Source organism: Camellia sinensis, chromosome 6 (assembly GCF_055761805.1).
Source record: "Camellia sinensis isolate YWXY chromosome 6, ASM5576180v1, whole genome shotgun sequence".
NCBI lineage: Eukaryota > Viridiplantae > Streptophyta > Magnoliopsida > Ericales > Theaceae > Camellia > Camellia sinensis.
In genome coordinates this window covers 20569637-20596228 of record NC_138966.1, presented here as the reverse complement: position 1 = coordinate 20596228, position 26592 = coordinate 20569637, and the positions used below count along the sequence as shown (strand labels likewise).

At 33.1% G+C, this 26592-nt stretch overlaps 1 protein-coding gene across 2 annotated transcripts; it reads left to right on the top strand.

Annotated features, from left to right (window-relative positions):
- The first annotated feature begins 7437 nt into the window (after positions 1-7437).
- On the top strand, positions 7438-12776 carry LOC114317903 (mechanosensitive ion channel protein 6). 2 transcript variants are annotated; one of them, XM_028264703.2, is made up of 5 exons: positions 7440-9238; positions 9592-9715; positions 10735-11028; positions 11333-11535; positions 12181-12776. In XM_028264703.2, exons 1-5 carry the CDS (start codon positions 7698-7700, stop codon positions 12467-12469), a joined length of 2451 nt encoding a protein of 816 aa, XP_028120504.2. In that variant the 5' UTR covers positions 7440-7697; the 3' UTR covers positions 12470-12776. The 2 variants fall into 2 exon arrangements, with proteins under 2 accessions (XP_082729525.1, XP_028120504.2); XM_082873399.1 differs by lacking the exon at positions 11333-11535 and having other exon boundaries at positions 7438-9238; positions 12181-12456.
- The last annotated feature ends 13816 nt before the right edge of the window (positions 12777-26592 follow it).

Sequence of the window (26592 nt, the reverse complement as noted above, 5' to 3'; positions counted from 1 at the left end):
ACATTAACAACACCGCTACGGAGCTCGAAAAATCAATGGCTCGAATGGCTCGAAATCTCAAAACGACGTCGTTTTAGGACTTTTTTTTATTCTCTTACCGATAAGATAATATTTTTCGTACCATTCAAGCCATTCGAGCCTCAGTTTTTCAGGCTACGGAGCATTTTTGCTACATTAAATATCAACATTAAATATCAATATTAAATATAAGGGCACAAGAGTCTAAGAAAATAGTGTAAATCAAGAAAAATGACTTTATAAAACAAAAGTATAAATTCATAGGACTAAGTGGGTTAAAAAATTATTTCATGAACTTCTTGAGTTAGAACACTTCTAAATAGAATTTATCAATAAAAATCCCAATTTTTATACAAGATGTATATTAGTTTTAAATTTCTTAACATGTATTTTTAGCACACATATTAACAAAATTCAAAAGATTTTGTGTTCAAATTTTAGAATCACCATCAATTTTGAATTTAATTTTAACTCAAACCAAACAAACCTGTTCCACCACTAAACTTACATCAGCTTAAATAGGACGAATGCAGTCTTTAATTAAACTTTGTGTACACCATAAATGATAGTGCATATAACATTATTCATATTGTGCAAATTAAATGTAGCATTTGGTTTTAGATTAGAATCATGATTTTAATATAAAAATAAGAATAAAAAAATTTAAAACACTTTTCAAAATTCATAATCAAATACTCAATTCAAAATTCTTTTAAAAAAAAATTTCAAAATTCATAATTAAACTCTTTTTAAAACTCTATTTTTAAAACCAAAAATATATATATTTCAAAAAAAATATTTTTTTCTTTAGTTCTTTAAAATTATTTTTTATTTTTTTGGAAAAATATTAGAAAAATATTTTTTATGTTTTTTATTTTTTTGAAAAAATATTTTGTTACTTTTTTAAATATTGGCCAAATAATTTTTTATGATTTATATATATATATATATGGGCGATTCAAAAAATTTTAAAATTTAAAAAAAATAAAAAATTAAATATTTAAAAAAATAAAAATATATTTAAAATATTTATAAAATAAAATAAAATATTTAAAATAAAAAAATAGAAAATATTTAAACTAAAAATTATATATATAATATAAAATATTTTAAAAACTACAACGCACAAATGTAGTAAGGGCATTGTACATTAAAAATATATTTAAAATAAAAAATATTTACCCTAAAAAATAAAATTAAGAAAATTTTTAAATATTTAAAAATAAATAAATCCAAAACAATTTCAAAATACAACTCAAAACTCTCTTCAAAACTTATAACCAAACAAGTTTATTTGGGGTAAACTATCAATAGATCCTAATAGTTAGACTTAATTTCTATCAAGTACTATTGAAAATAAGTCTTGGTAAAATTGCCATTAAAAATAATTTTTTTGTGACAATTTTTTATATATGTCATTAAAAATTGATAATTTGTGACTTTTTTTGTCATGATTTTTATAAATTGTATAGTAACGTTTTTTTATGACAAATTTTTTTCATGGGACCTATTAGACAATAAATCAACTTATTGAGGCCTACACGTAAATACCTTCTTTTTTTTTTTTCAAAACTCATTTCAAAAACATATCTTTCAAAATATAACTTTACACTCAAATCATGATCTTAAAACAAAACCAAACAGAAGATTTTGTTTAGTTACAATTCTCATAAACTATTTTTAAACGAGTTTTCGTTTGTTTTATTGAATTTTTTTTCATATTTTAGTCAAAATTTTTTATTTTGTAAATACATCAAAATTATATGCATCTAAAAAGTAAACAAAATAACTAAAATATGAAGAAAGAAAAATCACTAAAAAAAACGAAAACCAGAACGATAATACACATAAATTTTTGTTTGAATTTTCATAAATTTTTACTTTTTTTTTAATATTTCACTCAATTTATTTTTCTTTTTAGATGCATTATGATTATGGGCATCTAAAAAGTATAGAGAATTTATTAAAATATAAAAAATACTAAAAATAACGGAAACTCATTTAAAAATAGTTTTTGAAAAATCAAATCAAATCAAACTAAATAGACACAAAAATTCTCCACAAAATTTTTTTTAAAATAAGGATGATTCTACTTAGGTCAAAAAATTAGACTTCAAACCTAATAATGTGGCAATTTATTAGAATATCTAAGATATATCTCTATAATATTTTCTTTAATTATCAACTAATCATCTCACTTAACATCATTGGGCTAGAAAAATAGGTTTGTATATTATTTTTCTTTAAAAAATATATAATACAAATTTAGTTTAACATCCCTCTCTAACTTTTATCAATGGGAGAGATCCACAATATTTCTTTTTGTAGTCTGAGGTCCCTCCGCCATATCCTCTCTCCCCTCTCTCTCCATGACTATCTAACATTTGGGCGACGCCAGTGATCATGTTCTTGACGTAGTGCTATAATGTAGAAGACAAGTTCAATTTGAATATATATATATATATATATATATAGAGAGAGAGAGAGAGAGAGAGAGAGAAAGAGAGAGAGAGAGAGAAAGAGTGAGTGAGTGAGTGAGTGAGTGAGTGAGTGAAGACATGTCAAAGCTGTGGACAAAGATTGCAGGGCTGTTCAGCAACCAATCATTGGCGGGAATAATCAAAGCAAGGAATCGATACTTCACCAAAAGAGATGCAATTGATGGTTTCAATAAGTGAGTCTCTCTCTCTCTCTCTCTCTCTCTCTCTATATATATATATATATATTCTTGCAAAACCCATTCATTGATTCATTTGTTTGAGTTCAGATAATTTGGGGAAATTATCGATTCTAAGACATTAAATTTTGTAGCTTTCATTTATTTTGAATTTGGTTAGTGTTACATTGTTACTGTTTTGTAAAATTGAAAGTTGAGTCATACTTGTGCTGGGGCCAATATGGTTTTCATGTCTCTTCATGTCTATAGTATAGTTTCAGTTTCCGAGGGAATGTTTCTCTAATTGGTTGTACTTTAGATGGCCAATTTGCTAGTTTTCTGTACAAAATAAAATTTGCAATTATTGGAAGCATTGTAGGAAAATTGTGCTACAAGTATTTGAATTTGCTTGTTTTAGTAAGAGAAAATTAAAAAAAGCTCAATTGGAACTCGATTCATAAAATTAAAAATTTGACATTTTTGCCCCCAACTGGTTTTGTGATGAAGAAACAATAACAAACTATTTGGGTTTTCAGTTAAAAAAAAATGGTTGATTTAGCAACCCAAATTTGAAATTGCAGAATAGGTGATCATGAACAACAATAAACTCAATGGCGTAGCGGAATTTGGATGAGGGGATTGTGATGTGTGAGCAAATCAGATTGAAAGTTGTATGAGCAAATTAGATTGAATTTTCTCTAGACTACATGAATTTTCTCTAGATGTCGGAACTGTGTGAATTTTCTCTGACCGTGTGAATTTTCTCTAATTGTATGAATTTTCTCTACTGTGATCACTATGTGAATTTTCTCTGGTTGGGGTCACTGTTTGTAATTTTGTAAATTTTCTCTGGCTGTAGTCACTATATGAATTTTCTCTAGCTATGGTTACTATGTGAATTTTCTCAAACACAGTGGAATTGTGATGTGTCTAGAGAAATTTTAGTAAAAATGCCCAGAGAAATTCTAAACATAAACACACAAACACACTCAGAGAAATTTTAAGGGGATTTTGATGTGTCCAGAGAAATTTCAAACATGAACACACAAACATACTCAACAAAATTTCTCTAGTTTTGAAATTTCTCTAGATCGAAATTTCTCTAAAAAACTGTTGAGGAACCCCAACAACTATGAAAATATTGCATGTCATTTATTCTATAAAATCTTAATACCAAGAACTTTAAAAAAAATTCCTAAATTTTATGATTTTAATATAATTATATGAATTTCCCTTTTGATAAAGATAAACGAGACTGGATAATTACACCAACTTCTCTTTTAATAAGGCAAAAGAGACTGACATGCAAACAGTATAAAAGCACAAGAATATATTTATATATATATTTAATATAAAAATATGATAATATTATCTTTCTATTCATATGAATAATTATAAATAACAAATTATTGATAAAAAAAGAAAAAGAAAACCAGATTATTGTGTAAATTAAAATTTTAAAAATATTATATATTATTATCTCAAAACTGTAAATCTCTATTATTTTCAAATTTTAAGAAAGATAGGTTTAATTTATCCAATTTCTTATTACAATCCAAGTGTTGTTTGGAATACAATTTTGTACAAGTTAGCAAACCAAAATGTTTTTTTGAGAAACAATGTTAGAGATTTCAAATGAATTATCAAATATTATATAATATTCACATGAATGTGACATTTACGCTGTGTTTGGTTGAATATTTGGGAAGGGATTTGAAAAAAGATTTGGAAAGGAAAATGGTGTATAAAAGTTAGGTGAAATGTAGGTATAATTTAGGGCAAACTTCACTTTACCCCCTGTGGTTTGAGCCGGATGCGAATTATCCCCTGACATTCGAAAATCACCACATAACCCCTATGGGATTTGTGGATTGAAATGCACACTAACTTCTGTTAACAGAAGTTATAAATTGACAATTATACCCTCATCTTCATCTCCTTCTTCTTCTCTCTCTCTTTCTTTTTTTATTTTTATTTTTATAATGTTTCCCAATCAAATATATATATATATATATATATATATGTACATACACAGTGAAGGAACTGAAATCAAATAACACGACTTCGAATTTTTAATTCATCAAACACATCATCAAATAATCTGATTCATTAAACATCCTCAAAATTATATTTTACACACATATTGAAGTCCATGGAGGCTGGATGATAATAGAAGTTGTTTGGGTAAGTTTCACTTATTGAAAAAGACAGGGTGCAGAATCACAGATCGAGGTTGGGGCGTCCATTGGTGTTGTTCAATTTAGATGCGTTTGATCATCTCCTTGAAGAATATATATATATATATATATATATGCACAGTGAATCAAATAATATAATTTTGAATTTCTGATTCATCAAATATCACCAAATCATCTAGTTCATCAAATATCCCCAAAATTATATTTTACACACATACACATAGATATAGATGCACATTTAAGATTGAAAAAAAAAAAAAAATTTGTATGCTCATGTTTTATCCATATATATATATATATATATATAGATGCACAGTGAAAATTAAAGATTGATTTTGTTTAAACACATATACATATAAAGGTTATTATTTATTTTTTTTTATTTTTTTTTTCTTTTCTGGGTAGAGGTTTACAGATATTGATGATAAAGATGAGGGTTTAGTGAATCAACAAGCATTATGATTGTGAGTTTTGTTCTCAAGTAATTGATACTAACTTTTATTTTGAAAATGATAGCAAACATATATATACATATATATCTAGCTCAATGATTAACTGTTAGAGTAGAGAGAGAAACAAGAGAAATAAGGGGAGAGGGAAAACAATGGCATTTTTGGTAAATTTAAAGATATAAGAAGGGTATTTTCATCTTAAAAATTGACTTACTCTTCATAGAGGCGCATGGCTCTCACTATTTGTTATCTTGGATGGAATTGTTAACTGTGCGTTTTAATCCACAAACCGCATGGAGGTTATGTAGCGATTTCCGAATGTCAAAGGGGTAATTCGCACCCGGCCCAAATCACAAGGGGGTAAAGTGAAGTTTGCCCTATATTTCATTCGCATTTCACCTATCTTTTTTTTTTCTTTTTGAAATCCCTTCCCCAAATCTCTCAAACCAAACACAACGTTGATCTCATGTAGTCTAAATCTATGTGAGTGTTTAATAAAATATTTGAAGGATGTAGCATTTTTATTTTTTGTTTATTATTATTTGTTTGACTATTTACATAGAGATTTATAAACTATTGAAAAGTATCATTTTGATTACCTGAATTATAAAAACATACAAATGGATCCTTAAACTATTAAATATCACTTTACCCCCTAAACTATAATGTCACACTTGTTTAGCGAATTAGATTGGATGGAATTGTTAGTAAGAGGATGGTTAGTGAAGAGATTATTAATATAGGGATTGTTAGTAAATGGATTAAATAAAAGTGTGTTTGTTTTGATGATAGTGTGGGAGATGGTTAGTAATGGAATTATTAAATTATTTTTATATAAAATAAATAAATAAATTATTTCTATATTAAAAAAAACTAAAACAAATAGATGCACTTGGTAAAAAAAAATAAAATTAAAAAAATAAATTTTTTATATAAAATAGACTCAATCTATTTACTATTTTTCTAATTCTACCAAAAATTCAGGCAAGCTAATCTCCCTATTAAGGGAAATTACTATTCCCCTCACACTATCAATTGCCCCTCCCAAACCAACACCAAACAAGCTGTGAATGGGATCCACAACCGAATCAATCCAATCCAGCCACCTACGCTCGATAAACAAACATGACCTAAAAATGTATTAATAGATCTCTTAAACTATTAATATGTTTTATTTTGACCATTTTCTATTAGGGGTCTAATTTTTGGCCAAGTTTGGGAAGACTAAAAAAGTGTACTTTTTGTCTTTTTGGACTAAAAAATTGAGGTTGAAAATATGGATGTTTGGGTTAACTTTTTGACTTTTTATTGAAAAATGTGTAACAAAAAATTGTAAAAATTGATTTGTAGGGAAAAATTTGAATTGGGAGTTGTGCAGCCGTAATTGTTGACTTTTGGTGAATAGTGTTAACTTTTTAACTTTTTAGTTTTTTGGCTTTTTTGGAAGTACCCAAACTTGGCCTTTATATTTTTTATAATTAAAAAGTTCATTTGTTCATTTTTAAAATTGAAAATACAAAATAATACTTTTTAATAATTTAGAGATTCATTTATAAATTTTATAATTTAAAGGATTAAAATAATATTTTTTTAATAATTTAGAGGTCTTCGGGGGAAATAAACTTGCTTGTTTTTGGTTTTTCAAAAATACTTTTCAGAAAATTTTACTTTCTTATTTTTTGTTTTTTTTTATTTTATATTTTTACTGAATTTTTTTAATATTTTAAATATTTTTAAAATTTTTAGACACGCTTAACATAAATACACATAAAAAGTATAATTTTTGTAAAAAAAAATCTTTTAAAAATTCAGTAAATATCAAAAATACAAAAAAAAAAGGAAAAGAAAAAAAGAGAGAAATATATCTTTTATATTTTTATGTATTTATTAATTTTTTAAAATATTTTTTCATAAATTTTTTACTTTTTAAATATATCTAAAAAATAAAAAAAAATTACTTAAAATTTTAAAATATTCACTAAAAATAAAAAAATATGAAAAATAAAAATTTTAATTTTCAAAAAACTTAATAAAAAAACTCAAATCAAACCCACACAACTTCTTTTTTTTTTTTTTTTTTCCTTTTATTTTCAATTGGACGGTTTCGATTTCCAACATCATTAAAACAGACAACCTTTTCTCTGTTTCCTTTTTCTGGTCGTCTGTTACCAACCCAATCCACACCTCTCCTCTCATTAATGGCGATCTTTAACTTTAAACAACTGCTCATTTACATCTACCTTCCCAAAGAAGAAAAAAAAAAGAAGAAGAAAAAACCTATTATTTATTATCACCTGAGTCATCTAAACTCATTTTTTAATTTTTATTTTATATGTTTGACTATCAATCTCAGAGTTGTGTTGTTTAGTTTAGATGGACAAACTAGTGAGAAAGTCCTTCAAATCACTCTCTGATCATCAACCCCTCCAAAACAACCCACCTCCCGAAGAACAGCTTGTCCTCTTACAAGACGATCCAATGGCAGAGACCAATCAAATAGAACAAGTAATTGTCAAAATCAACGGCCAAGATTGCCCCAGAGAAACCCACTTCCCATCACAGCCCATCGACGCAGAGACTAGTAGTACTGGTAATCGAATTTGGAGAGACTGTAGCTACGATTTCTCAAACGATTCGACCAACATTAAGGTTTTTAAAGACTTGGATTTTGTGGATGAATCTTCGCAAATTGGGTTGTCGAGAATCAAAGAGAGTGAAGGTGTGTCCGAACCGGTTCAGCGCCGGTCCAACGGTGGCGGCGGTGGCATTGATGAGGTTTTGGTTTGCAGTTCGAATTCGTCGTTTCGAAGAAAATCGAGTTTGTTGATGTCGAAAACGAAGTCTAGGTTGTTAGACCCACCTGAGACTCCGAGGTTGATTAAATCTGGAATGTTGGGGAGAGGTAGTGAAATCGATGAGGACGACCCATTTTTGGATGAAGATTTGCCTGAAGAGTACAAGAAATTTAAATTCAATGTGGTATCTCTGATTCAATTAGTGAGTTTGGTTTTGATCATAGCTTCTTTAGTTTGTAGTCTCTCAATTCCAAGACTCAGGACTAAAAGATTGTTTGAATTACAACTCTGGAAATGGGAACTCATGGTTTTGGTTCTCATCTCGGGTCGGTTGGTATCTGGTTGGGCGATTCGGATCGTTGTCTTCTTCATCGAGCGCAATTTCATGTTGCGAAAACGGGTTTTGTATTTCGTGTATGGAATTCGAAATGCTGTTCAGAATTGCATTTGGTTGTGTCTGGTTTTGATTGCTTGGCAATGCATTTTTGACAAGAAAGTTGAGACTATGACTAACGGGAAAATCTTGCCTTACATAACTAGAATTTGGGTTTGTCTCTTAGTTGGTACATTCATTTGGCTTCTCAAAACCCTTCTTGTTAAAGTTCTCGCTTCGTCGTTCCACGTCAGCACGTTCTTTGATCGAATTCAGGAATCTTTGTTCAACCAGTATGTGATTGAGACATTGTCCGGACCTCCATTGATTGAGATTCGAAACGAAAAGGAAGAGGAGGAGAGACTCATGGCCGAGGTCCAGAAACTTCAGAACGCGGGGGCTACAATGCCCGCTGACTTGAGAGCCAACGTGTTCCCGAGGAGTGGGAGATACCAGAAGAGCCCCAAGGCAGCGAAAAGTCCTAGGTTTTCCACCGCGGTTTCGCAGAAGCTTGATGAAGGCATCACCATTGATCATTTGCATAGGCTCAATCAGAAGAATATTTCGGCTTGGAATATGAAGAGGTTGATGAATATTGTTCGGAAAGGGTTCTTGTCGACTTTGGATGAGCAAATCCAAGATTCGACTGCGGAGGAGGACGAGTCCGCAGTGCCGATCACAAGCGAATACCAAGCAAAAGCTGCAGCCAAGATGATATTCTACAATGTGGCCAAGCCGGGGTCTAAGTATGCATTATCTCTTTTCTCATAACATGTCTCAGAGCTTTCTTCGCGTGATTGATTGATTTATGATTTCATTTTCTGTTTATTCATGGCTTACATTCATATAGAATGTCGATTAGTACTCAAAACCAAATTCAATTGTTCGGTTTATATAAGTTTCTGTGTGCATGAGAAGGACGTGTACTATTGGGTTGAACAGAGCAAAAGAGTAATTTTTAAAACCACAAATTCATTGATAATTCAATCTTGCTGCCAAAATTGGATCACCATATCCATGAACTCACTGTCTAAATCTTGACATCTTGTTGGTTCGTGTTGATTTTGCCAAGCCTGAATGGTTTGTCTTTTGTTATCAGATACATCTATCTGGAGGATCTGATGCGGTTCTTGAGAGATGATGAGGCTTTGAAGACGATGAGCTTCTTTGAAGGAGCAAGTGAAGGCAAGAGAATCAGCAAGCGAGGTCTGAAGAATTGGGTGGTAATTGTGATCTTTTACTTTTCCCATACATTACTACTCATCGTAGTTGGTAGTTTAAGAAGCACGAACACATACACGGATTTGGACGCACTGATTTTATATATATAAAAAAATGAGAACATGGACTCGGGCACGACTTTGGGGGGCAAATGTGATCTTTACCTTTCCCCTTGCATTACTTCCCGTTCTAGTTGGAAGTTTAAGTAGCACGAGCGTAGACATGGACTTGGCACACAGTAGTTTCAAAAAAAAAATGAGAATATGGACCGGACACGGCAATTAAAAAATATTTTTTTTTATGTCTTTTTATTTTCTATAGATTAATATTATGTTCACAAATAATTAAAATTAACGAAAGTTAATACTAATTTAATGTATAAAAAAGCATTAGATTTAAATAATTAATAAATCATCCATGCAAAAAAAAAAAAAAAGAAGAGGATAAATGTTAAACTTAAGAAGAATGATTTATCATCCAATGCATCATTAGATCATTATAATCTAAGGAAATTCAATATTAATCATAAGCACTAGAAAGAGGGGAAAAAGAACTAATTGACATGTTCTAAAAAAAACAAATTAATTAAATAAAAGGTCACGTCCCGTGTCTAACGAGTAGGGTAAGATCAGCTCATTTCATGGCCAGTTTACTTTATTAACAATTATTTTAACAAGCACCCTTGATTAAATTTCAGGTCTGAACAACATGGCAATTTTTATTTATTTTGTTTTTATTTTTTAAGTTTATCAATACAAAATCACAATCTTAGTATAAAGTTATCATCTGCTTCCTCCATCTCATGATGAGTCAAAGATGATTGTAAGATAGTATTTCTGAAACAGAACACTCTTTTTGTTTTTGAAATTGAAAATTTATTTTTTTACTATATTTTAGTCATTTTTTGAAAATCGGATAATCATACAAAGTGAAAAAACTCAAAACATCAAAATATTATTTCTTTAGGAGTTGTGCTTGATGTGAATATGAGACAAATGCAATTTTTATTTTACCCTCCCAGGTTAATGCATTCAGAGAACGACGAGCGCTTTCATTGTCCCTCGACGATACAAAAACAGCTGTGAACAAGCTCCACCAGATGTTGAACGTTGCTGTCGGAATCATCCTATTGGTTATCTGGCTTCTTATACTCAAAATCACAGATACCAATTTTTTTGTCTTTCTAGGCTCCCAACTTCTTTTGGTTGTGTTTATGTTTGGAAACACATGCAAGACGACATTTGAGGCAATTATCTTCTTATTTGTAATGCACCCATTTGATGTTGGTGATCGTTGTGAAGTGGACGGTGTTCAGGTAATCATAATCTTAGCTTTTGAACTCGGGTTTTGAAAACTTAATACTCTGTTCAAGTTTGAAGAAACTGTTTTCAAATACTCAAGCAACCGAGTTTTTCAAATATATATATATATATATGAGAACTTGAAACCAATCACATTTTGAAGTTTTGAAAACCCTTTTTCAGTGGAGGTTTTAAAACAAATTTTGAAAAACTCAAACCAAACAGAGTCTTAGTTTTAAAGCTGTGTTTTTTTTCTTTGGTATGCTGGCAAGAAAAGAAGTGTTTCGAGGTTGTAAATTCCAGCTCTCTGTGTCTCAGATGGTGGTTGAAGAGATGAATATACTAACTACCATTTTTCTCAAGTTCGATAACCAAAAGGTTATATATCCAAACAGTGTTCTTGCTACCAAGCCCATAAGCAATTACTACCGTAGTCCAGACATGGGAGATGCAGTCGATTTTTGTATCCACATCGCAACTCCCATGGAAAAGATTACTATGATGAAAGAGAGAATAACACGGTATGTATGGATATACATTTCCTTTAATTCTAGGCATCAAGGTCAGAAGAATTGCTTTTGTACAACACTGTATGCACTAGATGATCCTAAAAATAAAAAATAATAATAATAATAATAAATTGAAATAAATTTATTAATGACGAAAATAAACCAAATTTTGTCAAAAAAGTCCAAAAATTTAACTTATATGTCTTCATTGGATTTTCTTTCCTAAAGGAAGAAAAATTTAAAGTTTTTTATGATAGTACAGTCTATCTATACAAACTTAAAAAGTAAAAATATTTGAATTGAAATTTTTAAAAAAAAAATAAAAGAAAAGAAAAGAAAAAGTGACGAGTTTTCAAAAATAAGAAAACGTATAAGCTGCAGCTAAAAGAACCAACAGATCTTGCAGAGTTAAGCCTAAATCACACCCGCTAGGCTACATTTAACATCATGAATGAGTACTGGTTTTTGTCAGAAATGGGTTTTGTGTGATATGTCTCCGGTGGCATGCACAGTCACCATGTGTTTGTGTGCACATTTTTTTTTTCTAGAACTATAGAATTTCACTGGTGTGTTATTTATTTACAACTGGTTGATCATGTAATTTACCAAAAGTGATTGATTGATGTTCTATCTATTATGACTGCTACAATTGTGCAGGTACATTACAAACAAGAGCGAGCATTGGTACCCGGGTCCATTCATAATATTGAGGGATGTGGAGGACATGAACAGGTTGAGAATCTCAGTGTGGCTTTCGCACCGAATGAATTATCAAGACATAGTTGAGCGGTGGATGAGGAGAGCTCTTTTAGTTGAGGAGATGATCAAAGCATTCAGGGAGCTTGATATTGAATACCGCATGTTGCCACTTGACGTGAACGTCAGCAACATGCCGGTCATAAATTCTAACAGGTTTCCCTCCACTTGGAACACTTTTTCCAACTAATCAGAATTGAGGGAACTGGGAAGAGCTACTTTGAATCCGTTTTGAACACTTCGAAATGTATGGATTTCCCAAAGATTTTGGGGATTTTGAAGTAGTGATGTGTGAACACTAGTTAGTGTATATATACACAAATATGTCAAGTGCATTGATAAGTTGGAGTTACACTAGGCATTAGGTAATGATATGTGAAGTTTTATTTCGTTGCAAATGCAGTGCCAAGTTAAAGGGAATAGTAAGGAATGGTGGCAGTTGACACCGTCAGTCAACCTAAAGAATTAATAAAAAAAAAAAAATTATTTTTATGTTAGCATTGTTTGTTTGCATCCACAACCTAGTTTGTTACACTCAATCTTTCACTCTCTTTTTCTTTCCCACTCTTCGAAGTTCAAATATTCAATCTTCCCCATTTCAAACTCAGTATTCATTCAACAAAATTGCCTCAGACCCCAGTGGGGGTGACCCCACCACCCCCACTGTTTTTTCATTGGTCCATATTTTTTTTTTTGGTCTTTCACTGGCTGCCCCCCACGTGGAGGTGGGGGTGCTAGGAGTCACCCCCACTGGGGTCCCCAGCAGGACTGTTCATTCAAATATGCATTATAATTTATTAACCTTGAGGTTTTAAAAATGTTTCACTAAATGCACCAAATTAACAATAAATTAATGTTTTATCTATAAATAGTGAATATTTGATTCCATCTATAAAGTAATTTTCTTTCTTATGAATTCTAGTCCCAATAAGAATGTTAGTTCTTTATTTAAATATGGGTAAAATCTATTTTATTCCCTTGTGGTATTGCCTTAGACCACTTTACCCCTCATATTTAAAAATAGCCAAAAATCTCCCATGAGTTTGAAACTAAAGTGCAATGCTGATATCGTTAATGATAAATGTAAAATGATGTTAATGTCCATTTATCTTCTTCATTTTCATTCTCTATCTCTCTGCTCTGTTATACATATGTGTATATATACTTACATGTATCCAATGGATGGAATGAATATATGAGACTGGCATGTAGAAATTCTTATCCGAAAAGGAGAAGGTAAGCTCATAGAAATCAAGGCTGAATGGCTCATAGTGGAAGCAGCTCAACCAATAAAGGTATAGGGACTGTGGAAACAGTAGGAATGCAAATGAAATGGATAATGATTTACGGATGTCCTTCACCTAGCCTTTAAATTTGCACAAAGATCTTAAAGTAAATATTACATTTTAAAAATTGATAGATATATATAACTTTATATATATAATGTAGATTTCTAACTTAATAGATATCCATATATATATATATATATATTATTTTTTTTAACAGGAGGAATGGTTAGGATTAGGGTTTTCATATTAGTTTGGGAAAGAAGTTAATAATAAGGGCATATTTGTCATTTTGCATTATATTTTTACTTTACTTTGAATTTTTTTTCCATGCCAACTCTCAATTATGCATATGAGGCACACTTTAAGTTAGATTAAATGGACTTGACGATGGTAGAGTCAAAGTGCAAAGTGTCTAAAACCACCATAACTATGGGTGGGCGCAGATATGTTGCGGTCACAAAACCTTCAATTCACCATCCGTCCGCTGGATTGGTGGATTGGAGAAAATCAATCCGCATCTATTCGCAATATAGCAAATGCAAATTGACAGATGAATGCGAATCGGTTTGGCGGTTTAAAATTTTACAAATTTTTAACATAATAAAACCCGTTGACATAATTTATTTATTTTTTCTTTTAGAATAACAATCAAATCTGTATTTTACAAACATTTCAAGAATCCAATCTATCTAACTTTACGAAAATCGAGGCCTTGATACATTAATCCAGCATAAAATTTTAAAGCCCACCCTTGAAAAGCTAGTAGCCCTGCAAGTGTGGCCATGAAGCGTGCACCAAAATTCTAAATAGGCTCATTGCTCACTTTAAAACATAGGTCCAAATGGGCCCTCCATTGAGACTAAACTTAATAAATAAACACTTACCCCCATTAAAGCCCACACAACAAGCTATGCAAGAGATTTGATGTACCATTAGAACCACGTGCTACTAGCTAACAATTCAAACACACCCCATGTGATGGCAGCAGCTATTCCAATGCTTGATAGAAGCACCAAAACCAAAAACTACCATTGTCGCTCTACAAATTTTCTTTCTCTATATATTCTCACTCTTATATCAAATCACCATCTCTTCTCTTCCCTCTTCAACCATTCAACAAGGAGAGAGAGATTGAGAAAATCTAATTCTCAATCGAGACCGCAGTAAAGAGCATAGTAGTCATGGACCTATGTCATTTCATGTGAATCGTCGTCGAAGGTTTAGCAGTGAAGCTTCCTGTGGCCTCGAGACCCATTTTCTCTGGCGTTCATCCGTCATCATCACCATGTTTTTTGCAAAATCAAGCTTAAGAACTTGGGTTCCCAAATCGCTTCAATCCCTCTAATTCACAACTCAAAGGTCATATCCCTTGTTTTCCAGCAATTTCTTTCAATCTCAACAAAACCCAATTCGACAAACTAGTTCAAAAGCTTTAGTGTTTGTAACGCCCCAAATTTCTAGCCCAAATGATAATACAACAATCATGGCTCTTTCAAGGAAAACCGAATATAAATCTCCAAACTTACATTACATGATACAATAGTTCTTCATGCAACAATACATTAATCCAACAACAAGTAAATAAACAAATAAATACCCCTAAGGGGTTTACAAGTTTCCAAGGCTTGAGCCTAATTACACAAAACGGTTATTCAAACCCACACATATACAGGCCTTGGCTTACACATAGAGTCACATCAAAATGAGAGTCTTGTACTCTCAAGACACATTTCCTCACCTCTAGTTAGGCGGCATCACCACATCTTTTCCTGCACAAAAATCCCGTAGGGTGAGCATAAAGCCTAGTAGGAAATCCTTAACAAAGTATGTACATTTTATACAAGTCTCAAGAGATGAAATGCATATGTCATGCTATGCCCTTTTGAAATAAAATCACATCTTCATCTTTGAAAACCATTATGCTCAATAATGTCATGCAATTTCAATTCTTCAAAACTTAACAATTCATTTCAAAAGCGGTAAATACGACTTTGGTAATCCCTAGGTTGGTGTCTACAAGTAGACTATACAAATACTACCAATTTGTCATTTTTACCAACATTGACCGGAAGGCTCGACACCTATAATCTGTCATTTTTACCAGTATTAACTGAAAGGCTCGATACCTATTCAATTTCATCTACACCACCTGTCAAGACATATCACCATATTTACCCCAAAACCAATTCATGGAAACTTGTTTCTCAACATTCTCTTCTTAATGCAAGTTTCAAATCAACTTTCAAAGTTTAATGTAATCAAATGAATTGATATGCCAATAACACAAGATGAATATAAATACTTTTATTCCAATTCATCATCCAAGGAATAACACAATTTCCTCTTCTCAAGTATCCTCAACAATTAGTCATTTCAAGACTATTTCAATGTTTTGAACAGTAATTTTCAACATGAACAACAATTATCATATTCCTTGAAATTCATCATTTATATAAATATAAATAAGAAATTTTCCAAACATCCATTTATTTTGATACACAAAATAAATATAATAATATCATTCATGGATTTTAAGTCTCTTTAAAAAAAAATCCCCAAATTCTAGATTTTCTCACCAAAACTATACAACTCAAATCTCTTGAAAGAAAACTTTCTAAAATCATTTTTTCTTCAATCAACGAAAATCAAAACCCATAAGATCATTTTAAAAAAACAAGAGACAAACCCACTTTCAAAATCGCTCAACTTCTTAAATTAACAATCAATTTTCGAAGCTATCGAAGGATGATTTCGAAAATCATCTAGATCTTGCAAATATATATATAACTCTAAGAAAATCTCTACCTCAAGTTTTGAAGAAGAAATGAGATAAAACCCCCAAATTCAACGGTGTCGAAGCTCAATCTTCACCGCACACAACGAAGCCCTTGAGAAGTTAACCAACTTTGATGAAGAACCTATGACAAAATTCTAATGGATCTTGAGAAATCAAGGTTTTGATCCAATTTGGCAGAGAAATGTAGAGAGAATGGAGAGGAAATGTTTTTAGAGAGAGAGATATACAAAAGTGATCTGAAATATCAGATTCACGAATTGATATAACATGGTCCGCTCGAGCGTGGAAAGCCCTGCTCGAGCGTCGAATACACATTTCCAGTACTTTTGCAGATAGGTCAAACTTCTGGAACCAAACATTCTTTGCTTGAGTGCATAAACAGCCACTCAAGCAGACAAGTAACTTCGAATGCATTTTGCATTTTTGCTTCGAGGGCGTTGCCCTCGACCCTGCCAGGGCGCTGCCCCCTGGAGCCCCGCGAGCTGACCGGGCAGCTCGATCCCTGACCTGCCCAGTCGAAGTGGCAAAACATGAAAGAAGTGTCGAAACCGGGATCGCTACAGTGTTTGAAGATCGAGATCTATAAGGCTCGCTGCCATGGTCATCACCCGCTGACAAAGGAGGAAAAAAATTATATATGTATATATATGCGGACGGGTTCGGTATAGGTGGTTCAAGAGTGGTTCATCTGCCACCCATGAAATTCATAGTTTTTTATTCGCATCCACCCGCTCACTACCACGCAACCGTTCAAAACTCTTCTGGCTGGGCGGGTTGGGCAGGTCGGAAGATCCACTGCCCACCCCTAACCACAACAACATATAAGACTTTTGGTGGCCAATTATTTTGGTCCATAAAACTATTATTTTGGTCTCTAAATACTTTTAATGACAAAAATAAATTTGTCACTAAAAGTGCATTCAAGAAAGTCAATACTAATTTTTAGTGACGAATTTTCAAAAGTGTCGCTGAAAATGGCAATTAGCGTCGAAATTTATATGGTCACAAAATGTTTTAATTTTGCATCACTAAACATTTAGTCGCTAATACTTCGCCACAAGATGTTTCAATTTGATCGCAAAAAACAAAATAATGGCATTAACCACAATTATGTTTGGTCGCTAAAAGACAAATGACTTTCTCTACCACATATTTCGTTGCTAAAAGTGAAAGTTGGGAATTTTGTAACCATTTAATTTCATAGCTAAAAATGCACAAAAATTAAATATCATTCAATCATATAAAAAAAGAAAATAAAATGATACCAAACACACTCAAATTTTCCACTTAATACACAAAGTGGACATGAATTTGATTAGTTTCATGAACCAACATCAATCTCAAATTCCCACAAGGCCAATAATCTCAAATTCTTATCATGAATGAAAACTATCATATGCTCATATAAAATGCCCTATTTGGTAACTGGTTTATATGTTTACATCATTTTAGTAAAGCAGTGAATGGCAATAACTCTCAAAATTCCATGGCAAACTTTTCTAAGATCTAAGACAAACATGTAGAACAAAATTTTATAATTTTTATATTTCTTAATTTTATTATGAGTGCTACTATTAGCACCCCATCAATTATTTTGGATCCTTCATTTTTTAGACCCCCACTTATAAATTCTAAAACCCTTAAAATTTCTTTTCTCTCCTCAAATAATACCAAAATTATCCTTGTGAAAATATTCCACCCATTCAATTGAATGCACAACCTCACACCCCCACACCCCAAAAAGCCTCTCCCAAAAACCCTAACAAAACCCACAAAGGTGATTACTACTCCATCTCCATATACTTGTTCATGACATGAGAAAATAAATGTAGGATTTTTTTGTTGCTAATTCAAAATTCCCTTTTCATGGGTTCTGCGATCTTCACTGTCACGACCCAAACCCGCCCCTATGGGTTTAGCACCGTAATCGGCCAGTAATCCGAGATTACCGAAGGCCTGCTTAACAGTAATACAGAGTACAGGGGCTGGTAGAAGCCAATACAGTAATTAAAATGTCCAATAAGCTGTGACAGTTTGTATGCAAAAAGACTTTTCATATCATATACACATATACAATCAGTACCAAAACAGTATGTACAAGATATACAGTCATTCAGGACAGGGACTTAATCCCTATTAAAACAGTACAATACAAAACATTCGGTCTATACAGAACATAACCAAGAAGGGGGAAAACTAAAACACCCCAAAAGCCCTAGCTTTACAGGCTCGGAACCTCGCAGTGAGGCACAGTGGTTGGCTTTGACAAAAGGGAGTCTAACCCACGCTCCTAGCTCCGGTCTGGTGCCTGAACACCTACATATATATATGAGCAGTGAGCTAAAGCCAGTGAATAACATAATGTGTAAAGAGGTTAAGAATGAATGTCCTTTCAGTATAGAAAACAGTCGATTGATTCAGTATATCAGTCATTCAGTCATACAGTCATATGTGGTACATCCAATAGCAGAACAGTACAGTAAACAGTAGGTCTTAAAAGACCGAACAGTTAATGATGGCCATGATAACAGTAAACAGAAGTTCCAAGATAGGAACTGACAGAGATCTCTGTAACAATAGCCGTAACAGTAACAGTAGTTGCTAAGGATGCCACAATACAGTTCAGAATAGAGGACAAACATTCATTCAGTAAATAGTTCAGAAAACAGTTCAGTTGATCATTCAGAAAATATTCATTTTCGAACATATCTTTACAACATTGTTACTCACAGAGTTCTGGGCTACAGATAAGCTAGTACGCATCCTTAGTTGCCAACCCTACACAGTTACAGAATGAATACACACTAAGCTACACAGTTGGAAAAATAATAACTTAATCCCTATCTTGACTCGATGTGGTTCTACATCAATATCCTCATTAAGATGCCTTAAACTAGGCCTAGGAATGCCTAGGATGGAATGAGGATGAAAAGATGCACTTTAAAACATTTTCAGAAAACAGAGTTCCCGCTCGAGCGTGGGTTTACCCGCTAGAGCGTACAGGCAAACAAAATACTCCGCTCGAGCGCGAGTTACCCCGCTCGAGCGGACTGTAAAACATGCCAAAAGTACTGGATGTGCGAAAATCACGCTCGATTGGGCGCTTGATACCCGCTCGAGCGTGTGACACAAGTCCTCGCTCGAGCGTCCAATAACTCGCTCGAGTGGACTGTAAAACAGTGTAAAGTGCTAGATGCACGAATTTCTCGCTCGAGCGCCAGTAACTTCGCTCGAGCGTGAGTCCAAAATCTGGAATTTCCAGATTTGAACCTCAACCTCAGAAACAAGTTTCAATGTACCAAATTCGATCCTTTTGGGTTAATTTTCTAGAAAACACTTCAAAACTCATAATATAACATGTTTCAAAGATCAATTTGAGAAATCAAAGCCCAAAGGTAGTTCAATTAAATCCAATTTCAAACCAATTTTTATGAACATAACTCAAACATGACATGCATGAGTTTAAACCAATTCAAAGCTTCAATTACTTGCTCAAATGAGCCTCAACTTCCAAAAACAAGATGAAAACATGGACTATAACAATAATATGAACATGCATGTACCAAATTCCATGTAATCAACCTCAAAATGCAACAATGTAGACATGCATGCATGATATATGCTACAATTCAACATTTTAGGACCAATTCTAGGCTCAACTCTTCAATTTAGAATGAACCATGCAAGAACTAACTTAAATACATCAATGAGAGGTTGAATATCCTACCTTGGGTCCTTAATCACAAGACTAGAAGCTCAATTATGCAATCAACCTTCAATTTCTTTAAGTCACCAAGCTAATTTGTTGAAATCACTCTATTCCTCTCACTCTCTCTCTCTAGTCGGCTATAGCAAGGAGAAGGCTGATGAATTGTGTTGTGTTTAATGAGGAGAGCTCAAAAAATGTTCCATGTAATGGGCCACTAAGTGGCAAAGTTGTGAATTAAGCCAATTAGTGCAATTTATCAATATTTAATCTAATTTAATCATACCAAATCACATTTCGGATAAATACACCATAAAATCACATTAATTCTAATTATCATAAATCATCAATCAATTTCAGATTCGGCCGCCGATAAGGCCTTCAATTTGCAGTTTAAAGCATACAACATAAATAGATAATTTTAACAGTCAACAGATAGGTATGCACTTAAACAGATACACTTAATCAATCAGTCCAGTTTAGCCATAATCAGTGGTTAATCAGTAAACAGTGGTGAGGGTTGTCACATTCACAAATTTCGGTTATGTGTTCCCAAACAAATAAGAAATGTTCAGTTACGTGTTCCCAAACAAATGAACAATGTTCGGGCCTGTGTTCTCGAATTTCGGTTATATGTTCGGCAGTTCAGTCTCGAAAAAATGATGAACATTTTTTATTGCATTTACCATTTTTTTCAAGAAACTTACCCTTATAAAGCCAATCTCCTCTGAGCTAAAAACACCATCAAAGCTATAAACCTCCTCTGAGCTTTTATTGTGTACTCCTCTCGTTTTGCCGGAAAAACTTTCACTCATTGTCATTGCTAGAGAAATGTAGGTAATCAAATAGTTGTCACCGTTACTGCCGTAATATTACCCGCCAAAGGGTTTTCAAGGTTTTGAGGATGGATAGTTTTTGAAGGTAGGATTTGGAAAAGATAGATGGATGGTGATGGAGGTGGGTGCTCTCATAAACCCTAACTCATGATGTAGTAAGTGTTTGAGCTTAATTGTAAGATAGGGTGTCCGAAAATTATTTGATATCCTTTTTAGTAATTTCATTTAAGGTTATTATTGTAATTAAAAAAAACTAAAAAATGGGGGGTTCAAAATAATTGATGGGTTGCTAATAGCAGCACTCATTTATTATTTTGGAATTAGATTTTGACTAGGATTTTAAATAGTTTAGAATTATAGTTTCATATTCTCTTAGGTTTCCTAATTTGTGTTGATTTAAGTTTGCTAGTTTATTTTAGAATTACTTTTCCTACAAGTATGAAGTTTAGTTTATTATAAATAAGCCTACAAGCATATGTAATGGATTCGTTCAATCAATAATATTTTAAAAAGTTTTTCTTCTATCTTCCTTGTGGATTCAAGAGTGTTCTTGTGAATTCAAGAATTGTCGTCTACTAAAATGATATATAGTCCCTGTTTCGTCTGCTAGAACGATATCTAACCTTGTGTGATTTATTCTGTTGCGTCAAGTGGCATCAGAGCAAGGTTTCTCCTTGCTCGATGTCATTCATCGAAGGAGGAAGCATGAGCTCTATTGACGATGATCGTAGAGAAAGATTTAATACGATTCGAGTCAAGGGACTTGCCAAAGGCCAACCTGTTAGCCACAACGTTAATAGGAACCACGCTATGGGATTTTCCCAAGGCCAGCCTATTAACCACAATGTCTTGGGACGATCTTCTTGTTATCAATACGATAGTGATGACGAATCTAAAGATGAGCTATTCGAGGATTATTGTGATATCCTTGTTCCGTAATGTGTTAATTGGTCCTTAATATGAGTATGATTATGTGTTTACTATGATTTTGTGTGCAATTATGTGAAAATATGTGGTTTTGAATTTCTATCTGTCTACCGTAGGAATATCGGTTTGATCATCTGCTTTCGAAATTAAATTGAAGGCCTTATCGGCTACCGAAACCAAAATTGATTGTGCCATTGTGATTGGCATAATTTTTAGAGCCTACGGTGAAGTTTAATTGAAATTTTGATTCAGACCAGATTAAGTTGATTAAATTAATGAATTAGTGCCCAATTGTTATTATTATTATAATGAAATTAGTGGAGAGTGTTGTAAAAAGGCACTACACCTCAATTCTTCTCCTTAGTTGCACTTTGGCTGATCTTGGACTCAAAATTAGAGAGAGGGCCGGCTATAGAGAGGGAGAAGGAAGGATTGTGCCATTTTGGTCTTGAGGCTTGAAAATTTGAAGTCTAACTCAAGATTTGATCATAAATTGGGGAGAGTAAGGCTCCTAGGTGAGTAAATTTGTGCATCTTAATTTGTAATCTTTGTGAATTCAAGTTGAATGTTGATAAGAAACATAAAATGAATTGATCATAATGAAATCAAGTTGGTTTGTTGATTTGGTAGTCTATATGCACATGCATGTGAGAAAGTACCTTGAAATTGCATGTTTGAACATAAAAATGTATAATCTATGTGCAATTTTAATTGAAACTCATGTTTTGGTCACCTCTTCACCAATTAAGTTGTGAATGATGAACATCTCCCACATGCATGTACAAATCATGGGGGTGTAAGGCTTAAATGTTTGAATTTGAGCATGTTGGTGTTGAGTTGAGGTAAGTTGAGTCTTGCATGTGATTAAATTATGAAATTGAGCTCCATTGTATTGTAATTGGGTGTTGGTATCATGTTAATATATGATTATGTAAAGTTTGAGCCAAAAACATGCATTTGGAGCCTTTGAACATCGAATTGAAGCTCAAGAACTTGATCTGGAAAACCCAAAAATTTGATGTCCGCTCGAGTGGGGAAACCGCCGCTCGAGCGTGAATTTCGTGCTCCCAGCATTTTCTGCAGACCATGATGTCCGCTCGAGCGGGGAATTCCACGCTCGAACGGGGAGCTTTGTAAGATGGACTTCCACTCGAGTGTCCAAGTTTCACGCTCGAGCGTAAAAATGACATAACCAGTACTTTTGCAGACCTCATGGGTCTGCTCGAGCGGGGGAAGTCCACGCTCGAGCGGGGACCCTGCTTTCTGAAATTTTGAAAGTGTATTCTGTGTTTCGTTTTCCGTTCTCTTTCACTTGCAAGCACTCTTAGGCATGCATTAAGCATTGTAATTGAGTTAAAGAGATAAGAATAGAGCCTAAAGAGGAATATGTGAATTAAAGAACGGATTGAATCGGTTGTGACCCTTATTTGCTATATGATGTGTAGGATCAAGCTCTAGGGCAAATCCACAAGCCGATCACTATGAGTAATATCGATATTTGAAACTTGTCATTTGTCCAATTGCTTATTTCCTTATAAGCCTTATGAGTCTGCCAGTTTGAATTATGGACAATGTTTGATATGAATGAATGGATGGGCCGAAGGCCGTTTTGACATGAATGGATGGGCCGAAGTCCATTTTGACAAGAATGGATGGGCCGAAGGCCGTTTTGACACGAATGCATGGGCCAAAAGCCATTTTGACATGAATGGGTGGGCCGAAGGCCATTTTGACACAAATGGATGGGCCAAAGGCCGTTTTGACATAAATGAATGGGCTAGAGGCCGTTTTGACATGAATGAATGGGCCAAAGGCCGTTTTGACATGAATGAATGGGTCAGAGGCCGTTTTGACAGGAATGAAAGATAAATGGGCCAAAGGCCAGTATGTTTGAAACCACAGTCACTTGACTTAAATTGCGTCTGTAAATGTTAAATAAAAATGTGAATTGGGCCCAAGGCCGTTCGGAGTATGTTGTTTTACATATTGTTTGTAACCTCTTATTTGATATTATTCACTGAGCTATCGCTTACGCTCATTCATGTGTTTGTAGGTGAGCCAAGAGAGGTCCAGACCCAGCCCCAGTAAAGTCTGTGTGGAACAACCGAGTTTTGGAGAGTCAGCCCTCACGTCTCACGCATGAGACCCGTCCTCGCTCTTTTGTTATCTTGTTTATTTTGTCAAATTGGCGAGGACTTTGTGTATACCTGTATATAGTTTTGATGGGTTGACTTAGACTTATATGATCCTGTCTGCATAGAACTTTATGGTACTATTTTCCGTTGTGAGTTATTAATGTTTATATGTTTGGTTTATTTGGTGTGCCATGTAAGCACAGCTTTATGGACAAAGTTTTAAATTTTGCTTCCGTTTGGCCCCTTTACTCTGATGAGTTATGTCTGTTTTGGTTTGAGGCCGTAGGTAATCTCAGGATTACTGGCCAGTTATGTCCTTAACCCATAGGGACGGGTTCGGGTCATGACAATTATGGTGAATATCAGTTGATAAGGCGACAACGACGATTTAGTGATGTGTTCAATAGGAATAATTGCATCAACCATGACTTTTCAGATTATCAAGTACCACTAGAAATTCCCTATTTTAATGCTACTTGTCATGTTGAGGATTTTATTTATTGGTTTCACAAAGTTGACAAATTCCTTGAGTGTATGGAAATCTCTGAAGAAATCAAGCCAAATATGTTGCACGTAAGTTACAAGGTTATGTTTCTACATGGTGGAAACAATTGTAGTATGATCAAAGGCGACAAGACAAACAACTCATTAGGACGTGGCATAAGATGAAGAAGTTGATGAGTTCTAGATTCCTTCAATCAAATCATGGGCAAATGTTGTATTAACAATACCAAAAAAAGCTTGAATCGAAACAATTGTTCCAAGGTAATTCTGATTCACAATTTTCTTTGCAATTCAATAATTATTATGCAATTGTGGATACAGATTATTTGAGAAACATGACTATGGCTCTACCAAGTTTGGGTTAATCAAACCTTATAGGTCAACAAATTTGTTACGCTCTACCACGTATTAAAGAAGAAAAGATTTTGAGTATCTCAATGTTTCAAAATTTTGAAGACCCAAACAGACATTCAATTGAAGTAGAAAATCAAGTTGATTTCAACATTGGTGAGAACATTGAAATTGACAAAAGAGAGGTCACTGAAATTACTCTGATCAAGAAGTTTGAAGAAGACGATGAAGAAGTGAAGCAAGAGAAAAACATTGAAGTTAGCCAAGAGCTTTTAATGATGAAACTATCATCTCTTGATTATTATGATGGTTATAAGATCGCAAAAAAAGATCAAGTTGAACTCAATGAAAAAGAAGAAATAAAAGATGATGTAATAAAGTTGACATCTGCACCAGAGAAGTTGATTGAGGATGTAATTGATGTTCTAAAGATGATAATTGAATGTCCAACTGAATCTAAGATAGAGCAAAGTCTAGATAGTATCTGAAATCAACATAAAATACACTTCGTTGATTTTCTTAGTGTGGAGTAATGTAATTTAATTTTCAATGTTTGTCTAATTAATCTTGTCAACCAATTGAAGCATATAGAGAAGAACTTTCAGAAAGAAAAATTTTCTACATAGAAATTTTGGAAGAGAGGCAATCAACTGAAGTATTCAAAATATCTCTTTATTTGGCATGAAAGATCGCAGATCTCCAGTTGGAACTCGATGACGAGTTCTTTTAAAGAAGAGGAGTATGATGTAGAACAAAATTTTATAAATTTTATATTTCTTAATTTTATTATTTTGGAATTAGATTTTGACTAGGATTTTAAATAATTTAGAATTTTAGTTTCATATTCTCTTAGGTTTCCTAATTTGTGCTGATTTAAGTGTCATAGTTTATTTTAGAATTTTTTTTCCTACAAGTATTATGTTTAGTTTATTATAAATAAGCCTACAAGCATATGTAATAGATTCATTCAATCAATAATATTTTAAAAAGTTTTTCTTCTATATTCCTTGTGGATTCAAGGGTGTTCTTGTTGATTCAAGAATTCTCGTCTACTAGAACGATATCTAGTCTCTGTTTCTTCTGCGAGAACGATATCTAGTCTTGTGTGATTTATTCTGCTGCATCAGAAAAACACCAAACAATATCACAATGAATGAATACTATTCTGAAATTTAGCAGCAAATCATTTCTGGAAAAAAAATGCACCTCTCCTCTTCAAGTCCCAACCCACCAGCAGACCTTCACCTTTCAATTATCTGTCAATATCTTCAAGGTTATGTGCCATTCACCGAGATGCGTGAATTATATTGATATTGCTTTCATCACTTTCTAACTTTTCCATGATAGACGAAACTCTATGGCACAACCCTCTGCAGGATAGGTGGCTCAAAGGAGTAGTACCATACAAGCAATCCGTTATGATAGAAGTCATTTTCTTCCCTCATTTATTGCTGGGGAATGGCCACAAACAACCACATTCTGCGTAATATGTTAGCATTCCACAGCAGAGGAAGCACAATATTGAAGAAGGGTTCAAAAAAATATAATCAAAAATAAAAAAAGCAACATTGACTTTCATAAGGTGTTCTCCGGTAGGTTAAACATTGCAGTGCATTCAACCAAAATCCTACTATTTCAATGTATAGTTGTCATATTATATACTGTTACAGGATGTAGAGGGACAATGCATATTCAAGGCAAATATTTCACAAACATTTATGAGACAAGAGACATTATTATTATTATTATTATTATTATTATTATTATT

Coding starts and splice junctions, on each gene's coding strand:
- LOC114317903 (XM_028264703.2), top strand. CDS start 7,698: ATGGACAAACTAGTGAGAAAGTCCTTCAAATCACTCTCTGATCATCAA. Junction 9,716..10,734: donor GAGGTCTGAAGAATTGGGTG/GTAATTGTGATC, acceptor TTACCCTCCCAG/GTTAATGCATTCAGAGAACG. Junction 11,029..11,332: donor GTGAAGTGGACGGTGTTCAG/GTAATCATAATC, acceptor TCTGTGTCTCAG/ATGGTGGTTGAAGAGATGAA.